At 40.4% G+C, this 22,021-nt stretch overlaps 2 protein-coding genes across 4 annotated transcripts in view; one reads left to right on the top strand and one right to left on the bottom strand.

The window, feature by feature from the left end:
* CMSS1 (cms1 ribosomal small subunit homolog) overlaps positions 1 to 22,021 on the bottom strand; it is a 366,757-nt gene that overhangs the window by 191,019 nt on the left and 153,717 nt on the right. The window lies entirely within an intron of this gene.
* Positions 1 to 22,021, top strand: part of FILIP1L (filamin A interacting protein 1 like) — a 286,102-nt gene that overhangs the window by 127,510 nt on the left and 136,571 nt on the right. For both annotated transcript variants that reach the window (XM_074973376.1, XM_074973368.1), the window contains exon 2: positions 6,810 to 6,899. Coding sequence is in view for 1 of the 2 variants with exons in the window: in XM_074973368.1 (XP_074829469.1) it covers positions 6,810 to 6,899 (90 nt within the window). In the remaining variant the exon portion in view is untranslated. The remainder of the gene's footprint in view (positions 1 to 6,809; positions 6,900 to 22,021) is intronic.

Genomic DNA, 22,021 nt, shown 5'->3' with positions numbered 1-22,021 from the left:
TGAGAGACTTGATTTTTGCCTAATTCTTTTTAATAAAAAATTCACAGATGTTTGCCTGGGAACTTTCCAACAATGTTTTTTAGATAGTCCCTTGCTAAAAAATGGTCAATGTGGAATAGTATCTGATTAGGTTTCTTGTGTAAACCTGATTGGTTTGTCAACTCTGTAAAACACATGAAAGTTAAAATTAGGGCTGTCAAGCAATTGAAAAAATTAATTGCAATTAATTGTGTGATTAATCGCGCTGTTAAACAATAGAATACCACTTATTTAAATATTTATGGATGTCTTCCACATTTTCAAATATATTGATTTCAAATTCAACACAGACTACAAAGTACACAGTGCTTACTTTATATTTATTTTTTATTATAAATATTTGCACTGTAAAAATAAAAGTATTTTTCAATTCACCTTATATACGAACTATAATGCAATCTCTTTATCATGAAAGTTGAAGTTACAAATGTAGAATTGTGCACAAAAAAAACTGCATTCAAAAATTAAACAATGTCAAACTTTAGCGCCTACAAGTCCACACAGTCCCACTTCTTGTTCAGGCAATCGCTCAGACAAACTAGTTTGTTTACATGTGAAGTATATAACGCTGCTCGCTTCTTGTTTACAACGTCACCTGAAAGTGAGAATAGGCGTTCTCATGGCACGGTGGCAGCTGGGGTTGCAAGATATTTACGTGTCAGATGCGCTCAAGATTCATATGTCCCTTCATGCTTCAACCACCATTCCATAGAACATACGTCCATGCTGATGACGGGTTCTGCTCAATAACGATCCAAAGCAATGCAGACCGACGCATGTTCACTTTCATCATCTGAGTCAGATGCCACCAGCAGAAGGCTAATTTTCTTTTTTGGTGGTTCGGGTTCTGTAGTGTCTGCATTGGAGTGTTGCTCTTTTGAGCATGCTCCACACTGAAAACATGCTCCATACCTCGTCCCTCTCAGGTTTTGGAAGGCACTTCAGATTCTTAAACCTGGGGTCGAGTGCTGTAGATATCTTTAGAAATCTCACATTGGTACCTTTGCGTTTTGTCAAATCTGCAGGGAAAGCGTTCTTAAAATGAACAACATGTGCTGGGTTATCATCTGAGACTGCTATAACATGAAATATATGACAGAATACAGGTAAAACACAGAGCAGGAGACATACAACTCTCCCCCAAGGAGTTAATCACCAATTTAATTAACGTGTTATTTTTTAATGAGCGTTGTCAGCATGGAAGCATGTCCTCTGGAACAAAGCATGAAGGGGCACACAAATGTTAAGCATCTCTGGCCCATAAATACCTTGCAATGCCGTCTACAAAAGTGCCATGGGAACACCTGTTCTCACTTTCAGGTGACATTGTAAATAAGAAGCGGAAAGCATTATCTCCCCTAAATGTAAACAAAGTTGCTTTTCTTAGCGATTGGCTGAACAAGAAGTAGGACTGAGTGGACTTGTAGCTTCTAAAGTTTTACACTGTTTTGTTTTTGAGTGCAGTTATGTAACAAACAAAATTTACACTTTCATAATAAAGAGATTACACTACAGTACTTCTATGAGGTGAATTGAAAAATACTATTTATTTTGTTTATCATTTTTACAGTGAAAATATTTGTAATAGAAATAATAATATAAAGTGAGCACTGTACACTTTATATTCTGTGTTGTAACTGAAATCAATATATTTGAAATGTAGAAAAACATTCAAAAATATTTAATAAATTTCAATTGGTATTCTATTGTTTAATAGTGCGATTAAAACTGCAATTAATCATGATTAATTTTTTTGAGTTAATCGCATGAGTTAACTGCGATTAATCGACAGCCCTAATTATAACGACTTCAGAGTTTGAACATATTACTTTCATTCCAAATTCCTTCAATACATCCTTTGCCTTTAAAAATATTAATAAACAATATTATGAGAGGGAGGTCATAGGAACATACATATAATTCATGTAAATAGAAACGTGCAATATAACAGTTTGGTGGAGCAGAGTGGAGGATTACTGTTTATTTAGAAGTTATATTTTAATATTTTAAAAGCATATGTCTTGTGTATATATATATATATATATATATATATATATATATATATATATATAATTGAAAGGGAAAAATGGTAGAATTTTGAAGAACAACGGCATTTGAAGTTTTCTTCAGACTACGAACATAACACTGAATGTGTATATTATATTTTAGGTCACAGATGTATAACATGAAGCAGCACTTCTCTATTATGTCCTGATACATGGCTGAAGTAAAAACTTTCTGACGATGATGGAAGAATGGAAAGTCATTACTGTCAAAACATGGCATAATCCTGAGATATTAAAAAATGTAACTAGAACTTGCCTGAAATACAGAATAAATAAGATGAGACTATTTATGGCATTTTCACAATGGAAAGATTTTCAAAATACACAACTTTCAAAAGAAGTTGAGTACCCAACTGCCCTTTGTTGATCTAGTGACAATGCTGAATGACCATATGAATAGCTTATATTAACAAGCGCAGAGCACAAAGGACAGAAGTATGACAAGGAAAATAATAGACCTCTCCAGGGTTATTAGAAAAACAAACCAAACTAAACCAACACAAAGTTTGCTTCAATCTATGACTCTAAGAGTGATTAAAGAAAGCAAACAGCTGTTTGGTTCTTAACAAAAGAGTTCTGTCACAATGAGTTAAGAGATATTACACTGTCATAGGGTGACATAACCAGCTGTGAAATTTGCGAGAATTTACTTTTTCCCTTTGAATGGTTGTTCTATTAAGTACTGCAATGAGATGGGATTTGCCACACAGAGTCAGAGTCACTGGTCTATCCACTCCAAGTCTAATCTGCTTCAAAGACTGTCCAATAACTGATGCTTCAGAGAAAGGTGAAAATACATAATAAAAACATAGCTGATTATGTAATATTGAACATCAGATAAAAAGTTCCTCCCTAACCCTGAAGCGTAAGTTTCAATTCTCCTTACATTAGATCCTCTTTGGTCATAAAGATATCTGGTGTTTTTTGTTTTTAATCCTCGCTATAACTCCTCAATGGCTTTCTTGCAGCCGAGAATTCAACAGGCTAACTATACGCAGGTGTGACAAAAAGTAGATCTACAATTCAGTCCTGCAAAGGAAGGGAGACAAAGTGATTGGTCTTACATATCTTTGCTAACATCTATGATTTGTTATTTTCTTTTTGCTGGATAGGTGGCACATTGCATAGTAACTTAATTCAGATGTGCAGGGAATATTCTTGTAAATTCCTCTAGCTCCTGTAAAAAATAAACCTGATAGTCAACTGGATTCTAGAGTGATTTTTATATTTCACACTATTTCAGGAGGGATAGTTCAGTGGTTTGAGCATTGGCCTGCTAAACCCAGGGTTGCGAGTTCAATCCTTGAGGGGGCCATTTAGGGATCTGGGGCAAAAATTTGGGATTGGTCCTGCTTTGAGCAGGGGCTTGGACTAGATGACCTCCTGAGGTCCCTTCCAATCCTGATATTCTATGATCAGGACTATGCCCCCTATAAGATCTACATAAGAATAGAAAAACAGTCAGACTGGATCAGACCAATGGTCCATCTCGTCCAGTGCTAGATGCTTCAGAGGGAATGAACAGAACAGGGCAATTTATTGAGTCATCTATCCTCTGCCATCCAACCAGCTTCTGGCTGTCATCTCAACATCTTGGCTAACAGCCATGGATGGACCTATCCTCCATGACCTTATCTAGTTCTTTTTTGAACCCTGCTATAGTTTTGGCCTTCACAACATCCTCTGGCAACAAGTTCCACAGGCTAAGTGTTGTGTGAGGAAGTAATTCCTTCTGTTGGTTTTAAACCTGCTGCCCATTAATTTCATTGGGTGATCCTGGTTCATGTGTTATGTGAAGGGGTAAATAACATGTCCCGATTCACTTTCTCCACAAACCAGTCTGGATTTTATAGACCTCTGTCAGATTTCTCCTCAGTCATCTCTTTTCTAAGCTGAATAGTCCCAGTCTTTTTAATCTCTCTTTATATGGAAACTGTTCTCTACCCTTAGTCATTTTTGTTGCCCTTTTCTATAAACTTTTCCAATTCTAATATATCTTCTTTGAGATGGGGCGACCAGAACTGCATGTAGTCTCCAGGTGTGGGCATAACATGGTTTTGTATAGGAGTATTATTTATTATTCTGTCTTACTTTCTACCTCTTTCCTAATGATTCCTAACATTCTGTTCGCTTTTTTAACTGCCGCTGTACATTGAGCAGATGTTTTTAGAGAATAACCACGATGACTTCAAGATCTCTTTCCTGAGTGCTAACTAGGGTTGCCAGGTGTCCGGGTTTCGACGGGAACACTCAGTCACAAAGGGGCTCTGGCAATTCCGTTAAAAGTCCAGTTGGTGGCGCTGCTGGTGTAATGGGGCTGGCAGGCTCTGCACGGCTCCCGGAAGCGGCCAGCATGTCCAGCTCCTAGGCAAAGGAGCGGCCACGGGGCTCTGCTGCATGCTTCTCCCGCCCACAGGTGCCACCTACGCAGCTCCAATTTTCTGAGAACCGCAGCTAATGGAAGCTATGGACCCAGCACCTGGGGCAAGGGCAGCACGTGGAGCCCCCGAGGCTACCCCTTTGCCTAGGAGCCGGACATGCCAGCTGCTTCCGGAAGTGCCTGAAGTAAGCCCCACCCAGCAGGAGCCCACACCTCAAACCCCTTCCTGCACTCCACCCCTTCCCCCAGCCCTGAGCCCCCTTCCACACACCCAGCTGGAGCCCTCACTCCCCCCAAACCACAACCTCCTCAGCCCCAGCCCAGAGTCCTTTCCTGCCCTGCAAACCCCTCATCCCCAGCCCCACCCCAGAGCCTACACCCCCAGCTAGAGTCCTCATCCCCTTTCGCACCCCAAATCCCTATCCGAGCCCAGAGCCCCAACCCACACTCTGAACCTCTTGACCCCAGCCTGGAGTCCCCTCCTGCACTCCAAACCCCTCAGCCCTGGCTCCACACCAGACCCTGCACTCCCAGCCAAAGCCCTCACTCCCTCCCTCCCGCACCCCAACCCCCTGCACCAACCTGATGAAAATGAGCGAGTGTGTGGGAGAGCAAGTGATGGAGGGATGGGGAATGGAGTCAGCAGAGGGTGGGGCCTCAGAGAAGGGGCAGGGCCTTGGGGTAGGGGCATTCAGTTTTCTACAATTAAGAAGTTGGCAACCCTAGTGGTAACAGCTAATTTAGACCTCAGCACTTTGTATGTACAGTTGGGAATATGTTTTCCATGTGCATTACTTTGCACTTATCAACATTGAATTTCACCTGCCATTTTGTTGCCCAGTCTCACAGTTAAGACAAACCCCTTTGTAACTAAAGATTAGATTTAACATTTTCACACACACAAGTATTTGCAAAACTGACTTAGGTATTTAGGAACATAAGCCTCACTGAAAGTCACTATAGATCCAAAATCTAGCGTCTACCTGTTCAAAATATTGAAATAAATAAAACTTAAATCAGAATACATAATTGAACTGAATGGGGCCATTAGGTTTATAAACCCCGAAGTGTGTTTTATTATAAGGGGCGATATTATTCTAGCTCAGATGACGTTAAATTATCTGTTTTATTTAATTTTACAATACGGACTACATGACACAATACTTCAAAAAGCAGCGGGAGTGCTATGTTGGCAGTATATGAAGTGACCTGTCAGTGACTTGGGAGAAGAGATAATTCATCATGTCTCACTGCATTTTTGACATCAGCGTAGAGTGGTAGAATTTCACAAATCTTAAAAGTTCACTAAAGAATTATCCAGAATACATGAGCTAATGCAGACTAACTGGTGCCTTCTCCTCCTGCACTGTCATTATCTATCAGTAATAGATGGTTTAATCCTAAAAATATATTACGTGGTTTTCACTTTGGCACTAGATTCCAGATGGAGTGGGCAAAATATGAAATGTAATTTAGTTTGAAAAGGCTCTGTGTGTGTTCAATAAATGAGCTCCCTAGTAAGGTCAGAATAAAAATTGTTTTTGTGATTCCAAAGAGTCACATTCAGCTTTCCCTTTTTGTTCTTTGTTAGGTTTTTGGATTTTCTAAACATACAGACCACTTATGTTATGCCTCAGCATACAGTAGGCTTTTGATTTTTGCCTAGCACTTTATTTTAGTGATCAGCCTTAACCTCCCTAAAACATCAATGAGCTGTAACACAGTAACTCAGATGAAAAAGACAAACAGTGCCTAGCCTTATAATAGTCAATATCAGTGCAATGCCATTTCCCAATCATGCTCCCACATCTGCCATGCAAGAGGCACTATACCATACAACAAACCAAGGGGCATGCCTGACATAGCTGCTTGTACCTATTAACTCATAAACATGGATGTTTAGTATAAAAAATCCCAGCATAATGTTTGCTGCATTTTTCTATTTTTCATTATGAAGAAAAATTACATTTTTACTGTGTTACAGGTAGAAGAAATAGTTTTTTAAATAAAATACAAATGGAACAAATACATATAATTTATATACCTCTTTCATGGACACAGATCAATCTGACCAATTACAAAATGATGAGCATGGTCTGTACACTTCACAATTCAGACAGTAGAAATCCTAAGCAGAACTACAGGCTTCCCCCGAATAAACTGTTTTGCAGAAATTTACCAAATTAGGGCCTAATCTAAAGTCCACTTTAAAAAATGGACATCTTTGCATTGACTTCAATAGGCTTTAGGATCACGCCTTTAAGTAATGCCTGCCTATGCTTGTTATAAAACTATGTTATGAACTTTTCTTTTTTTTATTCCAGATTCATACTACAAGAGACAATTCTGGACACTATTACAGTATGTGACCAAGTGGAAAACTCACTGCTTGCAAACAGCAAAGTACAAAACTGGTAGGAGAGATTTTATTTTCACGTTTTAAGAAATTAGGAAACAACCGATAATACAAAAGAAATAGCACTTAGTTTTTATTTTAAAAAGATACGTGTTAAACAACAAGACCAGATAAAGCATCTGAACCTGTCACATTTTCAAATTACCTATGTAAAAGTGTCTTGTACAGTGACTGTTAATCGAACGTGTCAAAGTTTTTCAAACATTCTTAGTTGATTAGGGTCCTTGCTTTCTTGGGCAGAAGATTTGGAAGAGGTTCTTATATCTCCTGAACTGAACTGGCACCATCCTGAGAATCCTTCTCATTTTAAAGCATTCAGTACAGAATGTAAAGCCAAAAACTTTCATTTCCACTCAGTTCAGAAATGTAGCTCCTATCTAGTTAACAAGTTAATATGTGCAGTTATAGATCTACAGATCCCTAATTCATCTTGTTACTTCTAAAGGATGGAAAATGTATTTAAGCAAAAAAATCAGATACTCAACAAATTGCATTTTCACTCCACTCTTTCACAAGCTTAATAATCTCTTCAAACGCATACAAAAATTGTCAAAAACACATCTGATTCCTATATATTATTGCCACTTAAAAAGCAGCTTCATGGAGATAGCAATCTGTAATTAAATTACATCTGAATGGTGGCTATTAGCGTACAGCATGTATCAAAATGAGTTTTCATTTGCCATTTATACACTAAGTAATCAAAAACAGTCTTTTGGACAGAAATACTGTTGCTGTAAATACATTTTTGTGCAAATTTAATTTCACCATCTAATTTAAATTAACTTTATTCCTGTAGTATGTAGCCCCTTGAGAGAGAATATTTCTGATAGTTTTACATAGCACATGTACATTTCTAGAACATATCCTTTTTTTTTTTCCTTTGCACCCTTTTTGGATATTATCACTATTGTATAACAAGGATGAGGTCATTTAGGATTGTACAGATAGTTTACAGCAGCTGTTAGATGTTTCTTTGAAACTACATGAGCCTTTAACTCTTTATTTGCCTCACAAAAATAAATCTTTCAGCCTGACATGACCACAGAAATAATGGCACTTTATATGATGCCTTCCATTTAATGATTTCAAACTGTTTGTTTTAAAAGAATTGATTAAACCTTATGCTTGGGTAAAGGAAGGCAGAGAGAATTTAAGTGACTTGCACAAGGTCACAGATTTAATCAGCAGCACTGCCAGGAAGTGAACCTTACTGACATAGGTAATTTTAAGAAATAAGGCCCCAGTTCAGGAAAACATTTAAACATCTGCTTAAGTCTATCCCTGTGCCAAAAAAAAAAAAAGCACCTAAATACATATTTAAGTGAAAGCCCCATAGACCAGCGAGGTTTAAGCACATGCTTAAGTGCTTTGTTGAAGAGAGATGGACTTAAGCATGAGTTTAATTACAAACAGAGTTTCAAGTGGTTGGCTGACTTGCTAGCCACCTAATTCCCACTCATGCTATAATTTGTTCAGATGAACTGGTGTAAGTAAATGTAGGAGCCCTAGTGAAGACAAGGCTTTTCAGCAGTTTTGACTGGGGACTTGTCTACACAGCCCCACAGTGTGGACTATGGGGGTGTGAACTGCAGTGCTTATATGCACTCAAGTATTGGGCTGTATCTGCCCTGTGTAACTGCCCTGTGTTTGAAAGAGCACTATGTTAACCTAACTAGGTACCTTTTCATTCACGCTAGCAATGTCTACATAGGGCAGTTACAGCCCAACGCTTTAATGCACACTGCAATTCACACCTGTGTGGTCTGCAGTGGTTGGCTGTGTAGACAAGCCCTAATGTAATACAAAAGCCAGAAGAAACTGCCAGTGAGAAGGAATTGTAGTGTAGTCAGGCCTATCAAGGCCTTGTCTCTATTAGTTTCTTGCTCTCATAAGAACACACACTCCCAATTCAGTTCTTCTCTTCCAGGGCTGATTTGACATTCCAAATTGCATGATTTTCTGTAGTACACCTCTGTTCACAGAGGAAGAGGGAAGGAAACCTCTGAAACATTGTAGGCGGTCTAGCCTGTAAAATTTCTTCCCCCAAACCGTCACTGTTCTCTTTGTATAACAAAATCTATCCAGGTTTTTCAACTAGTTGTGTGTCATTTAGGATTGCTCTTACGCAGAAATTATTCAGGTATCCTCCTTCTCAATTACACCTTGGGAATTTGGGTTCTGAAAGCTTTCACTGTGGCATCCCAGGATCTGTTACAATTCAGGGTAAATATGCATGATAGCAGTCATCAAACTTCTCCCCCCGAAAAAAATGTCTCTAGCTCTCTTCCACACTGCAATTTCAGCATGAAACACCCTCCTTCAATTGATCCTTAAGGCCTCTAACGTATTCCTCCGAGATCCACTTCTCCCATAAGGACTACAATAAGCTAGCCAACTAAATAATGGCAAGGCTGAGGAATGGTTGAGTATCACTGAAGTAATATATATAATGAGTATAAATATTGGACATATTTCAGTGGCTGCCCTGCCTCCATCTTCACGTGACAAAAGGAATGACAAAACTAATGAAGATGATACGTAACTATCACCACTCAGACAGATTGGCTTATGTTCCACTCCCCCACTCTTCATCTGTTTTTGTTTTATTAGATTGTAAATGCTAAGGCAGAGATTTTCTTACTATGTATTAGTGCAGCATCCAGCACAGTGGTGTCCTAATCCTGGCACCCTGACTGGGCACTACTACAATACAAATAACAAGCAAATCCTAAATTCGGGTCATTATTCAATGTTCCATCCTTACTTGGGCATAACTCCCATTGACTTCACTGTAAAATAAAGTAATCTCTCACAGTAGGGAAGTTTCTTAATATGTTATGAGCAATCGCTCGGGTGTTGATAAGATGCGATTTTACAAGATTGTGTTTGAGTAACATAATGTCTAATATACATACCGATAATCACAGTGACATCTTAAATATCTAGCTGATATAGCCAGTGAACTCATGGCTGGGCTGCAGAATTATTTTATAATTTGGATAATCCTGAAGACCACTGTTCTGATTCAGAAAACAAACTAATTTGGATAGCTGATTACTTAAATCACAAAGTAGACTGATGCTTTCACTCACGTGGATCATCCTCCTATCTAAGATACTTATATGGCCCCATTACCATCATATGATGAGCACCTTACAATCTTCAATGTATTTATCCCCCAGGAGGTGTGGAGTACTATCATTCCCAGTTTACAGAAGGAAGACTGAGTCACATAGAGACTAAGGGTCAGTTTTTTAAAGGAATTTAGGGGCCTAACTCCCACTGAAATCAAGGGAATTAGGCACCTATGTTTAAAAATCCTGGCCCTAAATGACTTGCCTGAAGTCACAAAAAATGTCTGTGGCAGAGCAGGAAATTGAACCCAGGTCCTCAGAGCTCCAGGCTAGCACCCTAACCAATAGGCCAATCTTCTGAAGGCCTGTATGGTTAAGGCTGATGATACAGAGTCCACCAGTTGCAATCCAGGTACCCCATCTGCCTCCCCTGTGGGGAGGCAGATGTATATGATCTGTGTGGAGGAAGGGGAGAGAATGCTTGGGGCAGAGCACTGAACAACATATGTGCTGGAACTAGGGGCGCGGGGGGTGCTGTTGCATCCCCTGGCTTGAAGTGGCTCCCGTCATATACAGGGTTTATAGTTTGGTTCAATGTCTCTCAGCACCCCCACTATAAAAATTGTTCCAGCACGCTTGCTGAACAATAGCCAAGTTTTAAAGCACATTATAAGGCTTATCAGCATTGTTCTGCAGAGTCCCACTTGGCTGTTTCATTGAATGTAAAACAAAAAATAATATTTACTAAATGGAACCAATGAAGCATACCTAAGGCTTTGTCTACACTATGCACCTTTTAGCGACACGGCTGTGCCGCTACAGCCGTGCCGCTAAAAGGCGCACAGTGTAGCTGCTGTTTGTCGGCGGGAGAAAGCTCTCCCACCAACAAAAATCTTCTACCCCCCCATGAGCAGCAGCAGCAGCTTTATTGGCAGGAAAGTGCTCTTTTTTTTTCTTTTTTTTAAACACCTTGAACAACAAACGTTTTGCCAAAGAAGTTTCAATGTAGACAAAGTCTAAGGCTGTGCAAGCAGCAGAAACTACATGGAATTTGTATGGACTCTACCATAAAAGGGCACCAGTATTTCCGTCTCCTGCTATCACCACAAACTTTGCTTGAGTTTTCAGGCTGGATCACTGGTTGTCTGACCCTATCTCTATGAGATCGAGAGGATTAGCAGAACCCGTTTTGATTCATTTTCTCAGAGGAATTTTGATGCTTCCTTTTGCAACATGGCATTAAAACTCTCTTACTGCCCCATCTGTTAAGACCACATTGGATTTGATGTGGGGGAACAATGGCCTTGCAAGACACCAGGATCCAAGTTAATGTCAACACAAAAAAGGGAAGAAACAACCTTTAAGACTTGTGGCAGTTGTTACATACTGCCTAGTGACAAAATAGTACATCCTCACTAGCAAGGTATATGAGAGTCTGAACAAGAACGTCCCAGAAATATTCCAGTTTTTGAAAACAATTTTAAAATTACATCATTCCTTCAGGGTTCAAAAACAAAACACATTAATCTTTTCTTGAATGTGTGGTATGTATAAATTGGCACGTAGTTCTGTTGAGATAAAAGAAGCAAGTTCTTTAGGGATAAATTACCTTTGATGGAATGGAAAAGTTGTTCAATACAAAAAGTTTAAGGGATAAAGTTTAATTTTTGAATGAAGGCCTTGATTCACCAATATGTGCCTAATTTTAAGAATGTGAGTAGTACTATTGACATTAATGGAACTATTCATGTGCTTAATGTTAGGCTCCTGCTGAATTACCTTGCTTATCTGGGGCGTATACAAGATTTAGAAGAGAATTTAAATATCAAGATTTCAAAGTGACCAGCTTTATTTTGAAACTCTTTCTGAGGAAAGGAAAAAGTAACCTAAGAGAGTCTAACAACTACATCTATTTTGAAAGAATATGAATATATCACCTGCCTTTCGTCTGAGGAACTCAAGGAGTTTTACAAACTCCACAGCACCCTTGAGAAATGGGTATCATCATATCTATTTTACAAGTAAGAGGCAGCATCAGAAACAAAACAGGAATCAATTTGCTGGGGTTATCAGCAAGCCAATCCCTGCATGTTCGGGTGCCAGTTCAGTGACGGAAGCCTATAAAGACCAATGTGATTTACACTAAATAACATGAGAGCTTCCCTAAATCTTAAGACGACTGCAAAATAATTTCCCAAAGAAAAATGGTGAAAGGCTCATCCCTGGAAATACCTAAAACTAGACGGGACAAAGTGGTAGAAAATAACTAAAGAGAACAGTCCTGCATCAGTGAGTTGATCAGTTATAGGACATATGTTTTGTTTCCTTGCATCTCTAATTGCTATTAAAATTCTCTAGGATCCTGGGGAAGAAAGGTAGAAGCTTTGGTTCAGTACTGCATAGATGCAAGCCTGAAGCAGTTACAGTTCCATGTTAAAATGTCAGTTAATATGCTCAAAAATACATGCAGATTTCTGACAAAGAGTCATTCCCACTCCATTATAAACTACCTCAACAGAAGCCCAGATTATTTCAGCCAATAAAAAATTATTTTTGATAACTTTTTTTTTTTAAACCTTGTCAGATCAGGTTGGCTTCATGCATCAGTTTAATAGCCTCTCCCCAGCAGCCCTTGCGTAAACCCCCTTCCACTGTGGGAGGTGTTGAAAGATAAAGGAGCCTGAAGCAGTTCCCATACTGACTTTTTGATAAATGCAATAATCAGCTTGCAGTTGTTTCACGTCAATGGCATTAAACTATCAAAAGATGTTCTTCAACAATGGGGATTACACTGTCATCTTTCTTCTTAATAGAATACCTTGTAATGAAAATATTTGTTTTTTGACCGCAAGAGGCTAGGAACCATGCAAAAAGTACAGACTCACAATTAATGCTCTAATGGAGGTATCTGTTTCTTATCCAGTAGGAATCCTGAGTCACATCTTGATAAACATGTTCTAGGTTGCCCTCAAAATGTAGTAATACATAAAGCAATCCTATGATTTAACATGCATGTTGTCATTCTCATAAGACACGTCCCTTCACAATAAAGCCAATTCCTTAGAAATATGCAGGATGCTATCCCAAACTTATACAGATGCTGTTCATTAACATAAGTCTTTTTTCAAATAGGGACCTTGGACATCAGACATTTCCAAATTCCATTCTCTCTCCCATACAGAATTTGTATAGTGAGTACAGAAAAGAAAACCACTGTATTTAAATTCCAGTCCAAAGCAACTGGCAATGTCTCATGGTTTAATACAGATTAGTTCCTAAAATCCTCATCTCAAGGACTATTCCCTCCCAACGCTCCAAATGGAGTTAAGTTAAGATAGCACATGATGTAGCACTGGTTTGGTCAGTTCTGGCCCAAAATGCCTTTCTAAGCTAAGTAACATCTCCCGTAGGTCACTCAGTTTTACAGTCCTTCTATTCCATGCAGTCTGAGAGCGCTCAGTTACAGCGAGACAAATCTTAAAATTACAATTATATTAAAAACATCAAAAATAAATGCATCAGTTACAACCTTGGTTATAATAACATCATGAAAAGCACCATAAATATTGGCAGTCTCAGTAGAGAAGTTAAGGATTGATCTGAAGAATGATCTTCCTCTCACTCCTGAAGATGCTTTCTCTAGATCAGGGTTGAGTCATGTCTGCCAGGCTCACCCATTGCCACCGCCCATGATTTATCTGATCTTTAACGAGAGACCTTCATTCTTCAGGACTACAATCCAGCACCTTTCACCAGTACTAATTTCACATGGAAAACTTCAGAGGCAAACCAAAGATCTTAAAGTCTCCAACAAATCTAAATTCAAATAAAATGTCTCAGCTCCATACATAACTTAAATATTCCTCGCACACAATGGCAACAATTTAATTTCATACCTGTTGTAAGAACTTGTTACTATACACAGAAACATGAATATTTTTCAATGGAAATAATTAGTCATAGCAGCTGCAATTTGCAATATAAAGCATCAGACATGTGAAGTTATTCTGCCTTGCCACTGTATTAATTAATGGATGGGGAAAATGTGTTACAGTATCAACTTTCAAGAACTATAAGTTGATATTGAAATCCTACATCATACACCTTTACATTTAGGATATCATCAGAAGCCCATGATGAATTTATGGGCTAGTACTCCACCTAGAGCATTTATTTTCCAAATGTAAATCTCTGACACCCAATTAATTCTCTAATGCTTCAGCAACTGAATTTCAGTGCATTACACTGGACTCAAATTCGTTTTTATTATACCAGCAAGGGCTAGATTTTTTTTTTTAAATGTCATTTTACCTTTGCAAGATTGGTCTCTCTCAAAGCAGAGTGTTTTATTATAAACTGCTGGCTTCCGGTGCCTAAATTTGCTTTGTACAGACCATCTTCTTATACTAAACAAAGTATTTTTCACTTTCCAAATTTCCATGAGAATGAACATCAAGCTTCCTAATCATGGATAACTAAAAAACAAAGTAAAATAAAATACATGATATACAGGCCAAAATCATTAAATTTGGATGCCTAAAGTCAGGCTCCTGGATCCACATTTAGGCATCTAAATGAAAATGGCCTGATTTTCAGATGTGCTCAACACCTGCAACTCCCAACAAAAATAAAAATCTTCAGAACTACCTAATGAGTGTCAATGGGAGCTGCAGGTGTTCAGCACCTATGGAAGAAAATGAAGCCATTCATTTATTTTGGGAGACTATATCTGGTACGTAGATGTTTAGCTTTAGGCATCCAATTTTGGACATAGCACTTTACATTGCACTTTCCTTCTTCGAAGAGCTGTCAAAACCACTCATCCTCACAACAGCCCTGTGAAACGTTAAATATTATCCTCATCTTTCAGAAAAAAGCAAGGTATGGAGAAGCGACTTGCTTGAGGCCACACACAATGTCTGTGTCACTGAAGGAAGTTCCTGCCTCTTTGTCCTGATCATTGGACCTTTTCTTTTCCACCCCCAGAGGTGCTCCTCAGAAGAGATTCCAAAGTATGCATAAGATTAACTCTGTTGTACAACAAAGCTGAAAGTACAATATTACCTGACATTCACCCCTAAACCCAACTTTCCTGGTCCCATTTCCTCCACAATGATGAGGAATTAGGACTTTATCTGTATGTCTGTTTATTCCACCTCTGCAGTCTCCTTTCTATCTGGGACAAGGTTCCTATGTCTTGTCCTATCCTAAGCCCTGCCAAACATGGGGGAAGAGGAAAAATTACTTAGGCCTTGTCTACACTGTCAAGTTTCTGCGCAGTAAAGCATCTTTCTGCATTGTAACTCCCCAGGTGTACACACTGCCAAACCACTTAGTGCGCAGAAACTTCACAGTTGCAACGCTGTAAAAAAAAAAAAAAAAAAAACAACAGAACACACCGATGAGAGGCATACAGCTTTCTGTGCCAGGGGTACAGCACTGCGGTGCCACTGTAGACACCCAGGTCAATTACAGTGCTGCGATTGGCCTACGGGAGGTGTCCCACAATGCCTGCTCTTGCCTCTCTGGTCATCTGTTTGAACTCTACTGCCCTGCCCTCAGGTGACCAACCATCATCCCCATCTCGTAAATTCCTTTGGAATTTTGAAAGCTCCCTTCCTGTTTGCTCGGTGACATGTGCAGTGGTCTCAGCACATCTTTCCAGGTGGCAATGCCTGCTCCACGCACCAGGGATCCCCCGCTTGGAGCAATGCTGAGCTGCTGGACCTCATCAGCATTTGGGGAGAGGAGGCTGTCCAGTCCCAGCTGCGCTCCAGCCATAGGAATTATGAAACCTCTGGACAGATTTCACGATGCATGACAGACAGGGGCCATGACCACGACACACTGCAGTGCAGGGTCAAAGTGAAGGAGCTGCGGAACACCTACCACAGGGTGCAGGAGGCAAACTGCTGCTCCGGTGCTGCGCCCACAAGCTGCCGGTTCTACAAAGAGCTGTGGTTTTTGGTTTGTTTCTATACTCCTGTTGTTTTTTAATAAAAGAATTGTGCTGGTTTGAAAGCAATCTTTATTCCATTAACTGAAAAGAAAAACAGAGCCCTGCAAAGCAACAGGCAATTTTCTAAAACTTCATAGTGCATCGTCTGCACCAATCACAAAACACCTCCTAGCATTACAAGCACTGCACTGCAGAGCATAGCAACCAATATTTGTGGCTTTCAGCTTAAAACTGCTGCCTCAAGGCATCCCTGTTCCTTATGGCCCCGCACTGCACCTCTCTAATAGCTCTGGTCTCTGGCTGTTCAAATTCAGCCTCCAAGTGTTCAGCCTCAGTGGTCCAGCCCTGAGTGAAGCTTTCATCCTTCCCTTCACAAATATTATGGAGTATACAACACATGGCTATAAGCACAGGACTATTGTCATTGGCCAGGGCCAGCTTCCCATATAGGCAGCGCCAGCGGGTCTTTAAACAGCCAAAAGCAAACTCAACAGCCATTCTGCACTTGCTCAGACTGTTGTTGAACTGGTCCTTGCTGCTGTCAAGGTCCCCTGTGTTTGGCTTCATAAGCCACGACATTAAGGTGTACGCAGGGTCTCCCAGGATCACAATGGGCATTTCGACTTCCCCTACAGTGATCTTCTGGTCTGGGAAGAAAGTCCCTGCTTGCAGCTTCCTGAACAGGCCAGTGTTCTGAAAGATGCATCAGTCATGCACCTTTTCAGACCAGCCTGCATTAATATCCATGAAATGCCCACGCTGATCCACATGCGCCTGGAGAACCATAGAGAAATACCCCTTCCGATTAATGTACTCAGTGATCTGGTGCCAGAATTGGAATACAAGTGCCAAATATCTCCCCTCCACAGTTAGGGAAGCCCATTTGTGCAAAGCCATCCAAAATGTCACGCACATTGCCCAGAGTCACCGTCTCTCGGAGCAGGATACAATTAACGGCCCTGCACACTTCCATCAACACGAGTTCAATGGTCGACTTTCACACTCCAAACCGGTTAGCGACCGATCGGTAGTAATCTGGAGTAGCCAGCTTCCACAGTGCAATCGCCATGCATTTCTCCAATGACAGGGCAGCTCTCATTCTCATGTCCTTGCGCCGCAGGGCTGGCTCATCACACAATCCCATGGATGTGGCTTTCCTCATCCGAAAGTTCTGCAGCCACTGCTTGTCATCCCAGACGTGAATCACGATGTGATCCCACCACTCAGTGCTTGTTTCCCGAACCCAAAAGCGGCGTTGTACTGTGGTCAGCATCTCCGTGAATGCCACAAGCACTCTCGTGTTGCAGCTACTACACATGGCAAGATCAATGTCATACTTCTTTTGCCTTTGTAGCTTAAGGAATAACTCTGCTGCCACTCATGAGGTGTTGGTCAGAGCGAGCAGCTTACTGGTCAACAGTTTGGGATCATTCCTGCAGCCCGAAGAGGCAGGGCGCGCAATACACAAACCGTTGAAAGGTGAAGCCAAATGTGGACAGAAGCACAAGGACTGCTGGGATGCAAAGCAATGCACCATGGGGCACTGGGACAGGACCCAGGATGCCTCCTGACCCCCCTCCGGCACTGTAACTCTGCCAGTATAGACATACCCCTAGTCAAAGGTTCAACTGCGATTTATAGGCACCAGGATGAGCTATGGGAGCAGGCCCCCAAGTGGTCTCCCTTCTCCTTTCCTTGCCCTCCCCTCACCATAGGCTCTCTCACTTCCGGGCCTCTCATGCCTGACAGAGGGATGCACCCTTCAGCCCTCATCCCCACGACAAAGCCCAAGGGAGTGACTGTCACCTGGGCCCAAGTGGCAGCTGCACATGCAGTCTCTCTATTACGCTCTCTGTTCTATTCAGCTTCTTATACTACACTCATCACAGAAGTATCTGCACACCTTCCTGAAGTGCATTAAGCAACAAACACGTCCTGTGTGGTTCATTTTCTCCTTCATCTTTTCCCTGGGGGTAAAGTGCATGCGTGGGGTTAAGTTTTGGTAGCGCTTGTTTCCTCCCCATTTCCACCTGCAAATCCTCCTATCCCTCTGCCCCACTGCTGGGAGGCAAACTGAATTCTACTCCCACCGGAGAGTTTATTAGCAGGGGGAAGGAGCTGATGACCTGACACAGTCTGCAGCTGCTAATCAAAGCTCTGAGACAGTCAGGAACAGGGGCTGGGATGGGGGCAAAGTTCTTAAGTGCCTCCCCACTCACAACAGCAGTCCTGGGTACAGCTGGCACTCATGCATCTGGAAAATGCCTGTAATTCCATTGTCACATCTGCGAGCTGAGGGTGCAGAGGACCCAGACTCAATGCTTAACCAGGCAACTGCAAATTCGACAATGCTATTTCTTTCAAGTACAGTACAAGTCCACAAGGGGGTCTAACTCTCAGCAATTACGTATTACACAGGTGATCTGTATAACTTGACAAGAATTCTGTTCTTAATTATTTTTCAAAGTCTGCGCACTACATTTATTACTGTAGTCTTGCCTAAGCCTTCGAACTATTTTTATGAGGCCCTGAACAAGAATAATTTAGGGTCAAGTTAAACTTGCTAAATGGAATTATATCCAGTACAAAACCTTAGACCTTACACCCCAGCAAGTCCCAATTATCAGGGAGAACACAGGCCTGGGATATTGCTGGTTTAATAAAGGTAGGGACAATGCCATCGAGATAAGGATTTGCCTATATTAAATATTTATCAATCGTGCCCTAATGGGAAGCAATCTGTTTTGATGTCCTTTTTACCCACAATTTGCACTTTAAATCCAGGCACAAATGCTTACGTTTTTAAATGACAGCACAACCATCCTTTTCAACTTTTTGAAGTGAAAACAAGGATGATCTACAGCACCCAAAGTGGTATATATAGAACCATGGAAAGGTTTCCCCGTCACCTTTCAAATGCAGGTGAGCCAACAGTCACAGAGAACACCACTTAAATAAGAACATACACCCAGACTGCAGGACGAGAAAAGAAAAGAACAACATTCCATCCGAGCCAAAACAGACCAGAAGCTTTACATGGCTCCCGTGGTGGGAGATAATGATTAACTTTTTAAAAAAAGTCTATTAAGACAATGAAGTTTCCTGCTACACTCTTTGATGGATAGAGAGCACTCCATAAGGGGCCTCACTGTGACCCTGATTCAAACTATTTAATCATGTGCCTAACTTAAGCACATGAACAGTTAGTTTGTTAATGGAACTACTCACGGATTGTAATTTTAGGCAAGTGCTGAAGGACCTTTGTAAACTGAGGCCTACATTAAAAGAACATTTAATTTGCATGCAAATAAAGTTATGCAAACAAAGGGTCTAATCCTACAAAATGCACTGGGTTTTCTACTTACTACCATAAGCAGTCTTATTGACTGCAACACAACTTACTATTATTACGTGTAGTGCTCACTACTGTCAGTTGTCCTGTTGTCATCAATAGGACCATTCCCAAGAGAGAGCACTAATCCCTAATAGGGTTTGCAGGATTGATCGCTCTATGTAAACCAGTCTTCGGAATCATCAAATAACCCACCGTTTATTAGATCAATTTACAATTTAAAAGGACAGTACAGAAAGATAAGTTAGATAAACAAAATGCTGTTACCTCCATGACTAACACCATCCAAGATTACTAACATTGAAAGGGTTTAGAACAAAAAATTCTTGTTTACTTGTAACCATCAATACTCTGTGTTTACTTTTTGCATTTTCCTTAGATTTTACTACATAAACTGTTCTTGGATCTATGCACCAGCCCTAATGCTCTTGGTATTTGAGCTGGAAATGCTGCAAGGAAATTACTAAATCAAAAAGAAAAAACTGTCTGCTCTGGAACTTAAAACAATTAATATGTCTAATATTAAGTTGATAAAGTTACATTTTGAACCTGACCAGATAGCCTCTTTAAAGCCAAATAAATAAATCTTGCATCAGATTTATACTGGCAACAAGAGTTGCAGAAATAAAGGCACAATCCTGCAATCCTTAAGGTTTGTCTATATGCTACTTTTATTCTGAGTGAGAGTGTCAACACAGGAGTTTAATGCCGTTTAACTAATCTGCTTTAAATTCACTTTCCTGAGGCTGGTCTACACTAGAAAATTTGACAGAACCAGCTACGTCGCCCGGAGGTGCGAAAAATCCACATTCTTGAAAGATGTAGTTAAGCCAACCTAAGTCCCCATGTAGACAGCACTAAGTCGATAGAAGAATTCTTCTGCCAACCTAGTTATCAGCTCGCGGGGAGGTGGATTACCTACAGGGAAAGGAGAACCCCTCCCGTCTGTGTAGGAAGTATCTACACTTAAGTGCTACATTTCAAGTGTAGACAAGCCCTGGGTGTCCTCAGATAGACATGTCCAACTCTCATAAGTAATCCTTGTTCATGTGAATAGTCCCACAGACTTCAATAGGATTACTTGTGTGAGTAAAGGTCAAAGGATTCTACCAGGTGTACCCTGATTTCTACAGTGCTTTGCTCAGTAGCAAGAGTGGAGAAAGGAACCTTTATTTTTTTTTAGTAAGAATAATTGTGTTTTTTCTAACTACACATAATCAGAGTGCAGAAAAAAAGTAATGTTCTGATGTCAGAGAAATATTCCAATTTATTACCTGTGACCATGCCTTCCATTCTAAATGGCATGTACTGAAACCAGAGGTTGTTCAGGTCTGGATATCCTCTTAAACAAGGTAAATCAGCTCTACTATTAATGTGTTTTAAATACCTATTCACCCAACAAAAACTGAATTGATCAGAACAGAGTGTTAAGAAAATTTATCCTCTTACAGAAAGAATATATACTTTCAATCTGCTAGTGTGTTTTAATACTAAATACGCACCTATTTCCTGTTAGAATTACTCATTTCTAACCATTCAAGAATAAAACATCACACAAAAGCACCTTTAAAAAAAATTAAGCAAATGTTCACAAGTTAACCTCCTAGATGTTGAAAGTGAATTTTTTCTTTTGATATAAATATTGTCTCACACTGCAGGTTTGAGCCTATGTATCTAGACTGAACGGGAAAAGTGCACTATACCTTCAAACATGGGGGATGTGATGGACGAGATTCATAAGGAAGTGGGCATATTAGCACCTGAGCTGAGCCACTTCTGAATATATAAAAGGGTAACACCAAGGGCTATGCATGGAGGACAAAGGGTCCAATCCTACAAAATGCTAGAGTGCCCCTGTGAAGCGCTAAGCAACCTGAACTTCTACTAAAGTAATATATGTGTTGAGGGTGCTCAACAGTTCCCGGTAGTTTATAGCGTGGGGTCCAGTGTTTAACTTTTGGGAGGGTGGAAGATTTGCACGTGAATGCAAGTATTAACCAGATGTGATGTTTCTGTCTCCATCGTCTCACCTCCAGCCAAACAACTGCACAAAGCCCAAGTCTGTCCCACCATCACCAAAATGCCACTCACCACAACCAAATAAAGGCCCCAATCTTGTTCCCACTTAAGTCACTGGCAAAATCATCTTTGACTTCTTGTTGAAGATCAGTCCATAAACTCCCATAGAATCTTCTTGTGCTATGTATTTCCTGGTCTAACTGAGTAATCAGAGATTTCCCCACACCATGCCACTCCTGTAGCTCAGTTCCAAAATAATATTTTAAATATCTGTGTTAGAACAGTCTCATACCACCACCCTCCTCTGGTTCCTACCATTCACCCATCTGGTTCCACAAGGCTATCAAGCACCAAGCCAGCTTCAAGCATTAGGCCAGGAGAAAATTCACCACCACTCCTTTCTGTGTCAAAAAAGATACTTCAAAACATCGCTCCACCTAACCATGTTGTACTGGTGCCAGGCAGCTTCCCTGGGAATTATCAGATCTTTGTTTAAAATTTATCAGGCTTATTTCTGAAAGTCAATGAGAATTTACACTGGGATTTGCAGAGGCCTAAGGGAGTTAAGGCAACCAAGTCCCATATACTTGCAGTGCCCTCAGGCCCCTTGGAAAATCAAAGCCTTAAAATAATATACCTGCACACCCATGTGTCTCTCTGTGTTTTCCCCCTATCCTTGGCTCCCAACAGCCATCGGGATAGGAATTGTCCAC

The sequence above is a fragment of the Natator depressus genome, chromosome 1 (assembly GCF_965152275.1).
Source record: "Natator depressus isolate rNatDep1 chromosome 1, rNatDep2.hap1, whole genome shotgun sequence".
NCBI classification, from domain to species: domain Eukaryota; kingdom Metazoa; phylum Chordata; order Testudines; family Cheloniidae; genus Natator; species Natator depressus.
Note: the sequence above shows the minus strand (reverse complement) of the source record. Positions and strands in the feature narration are given on the sequence as shown.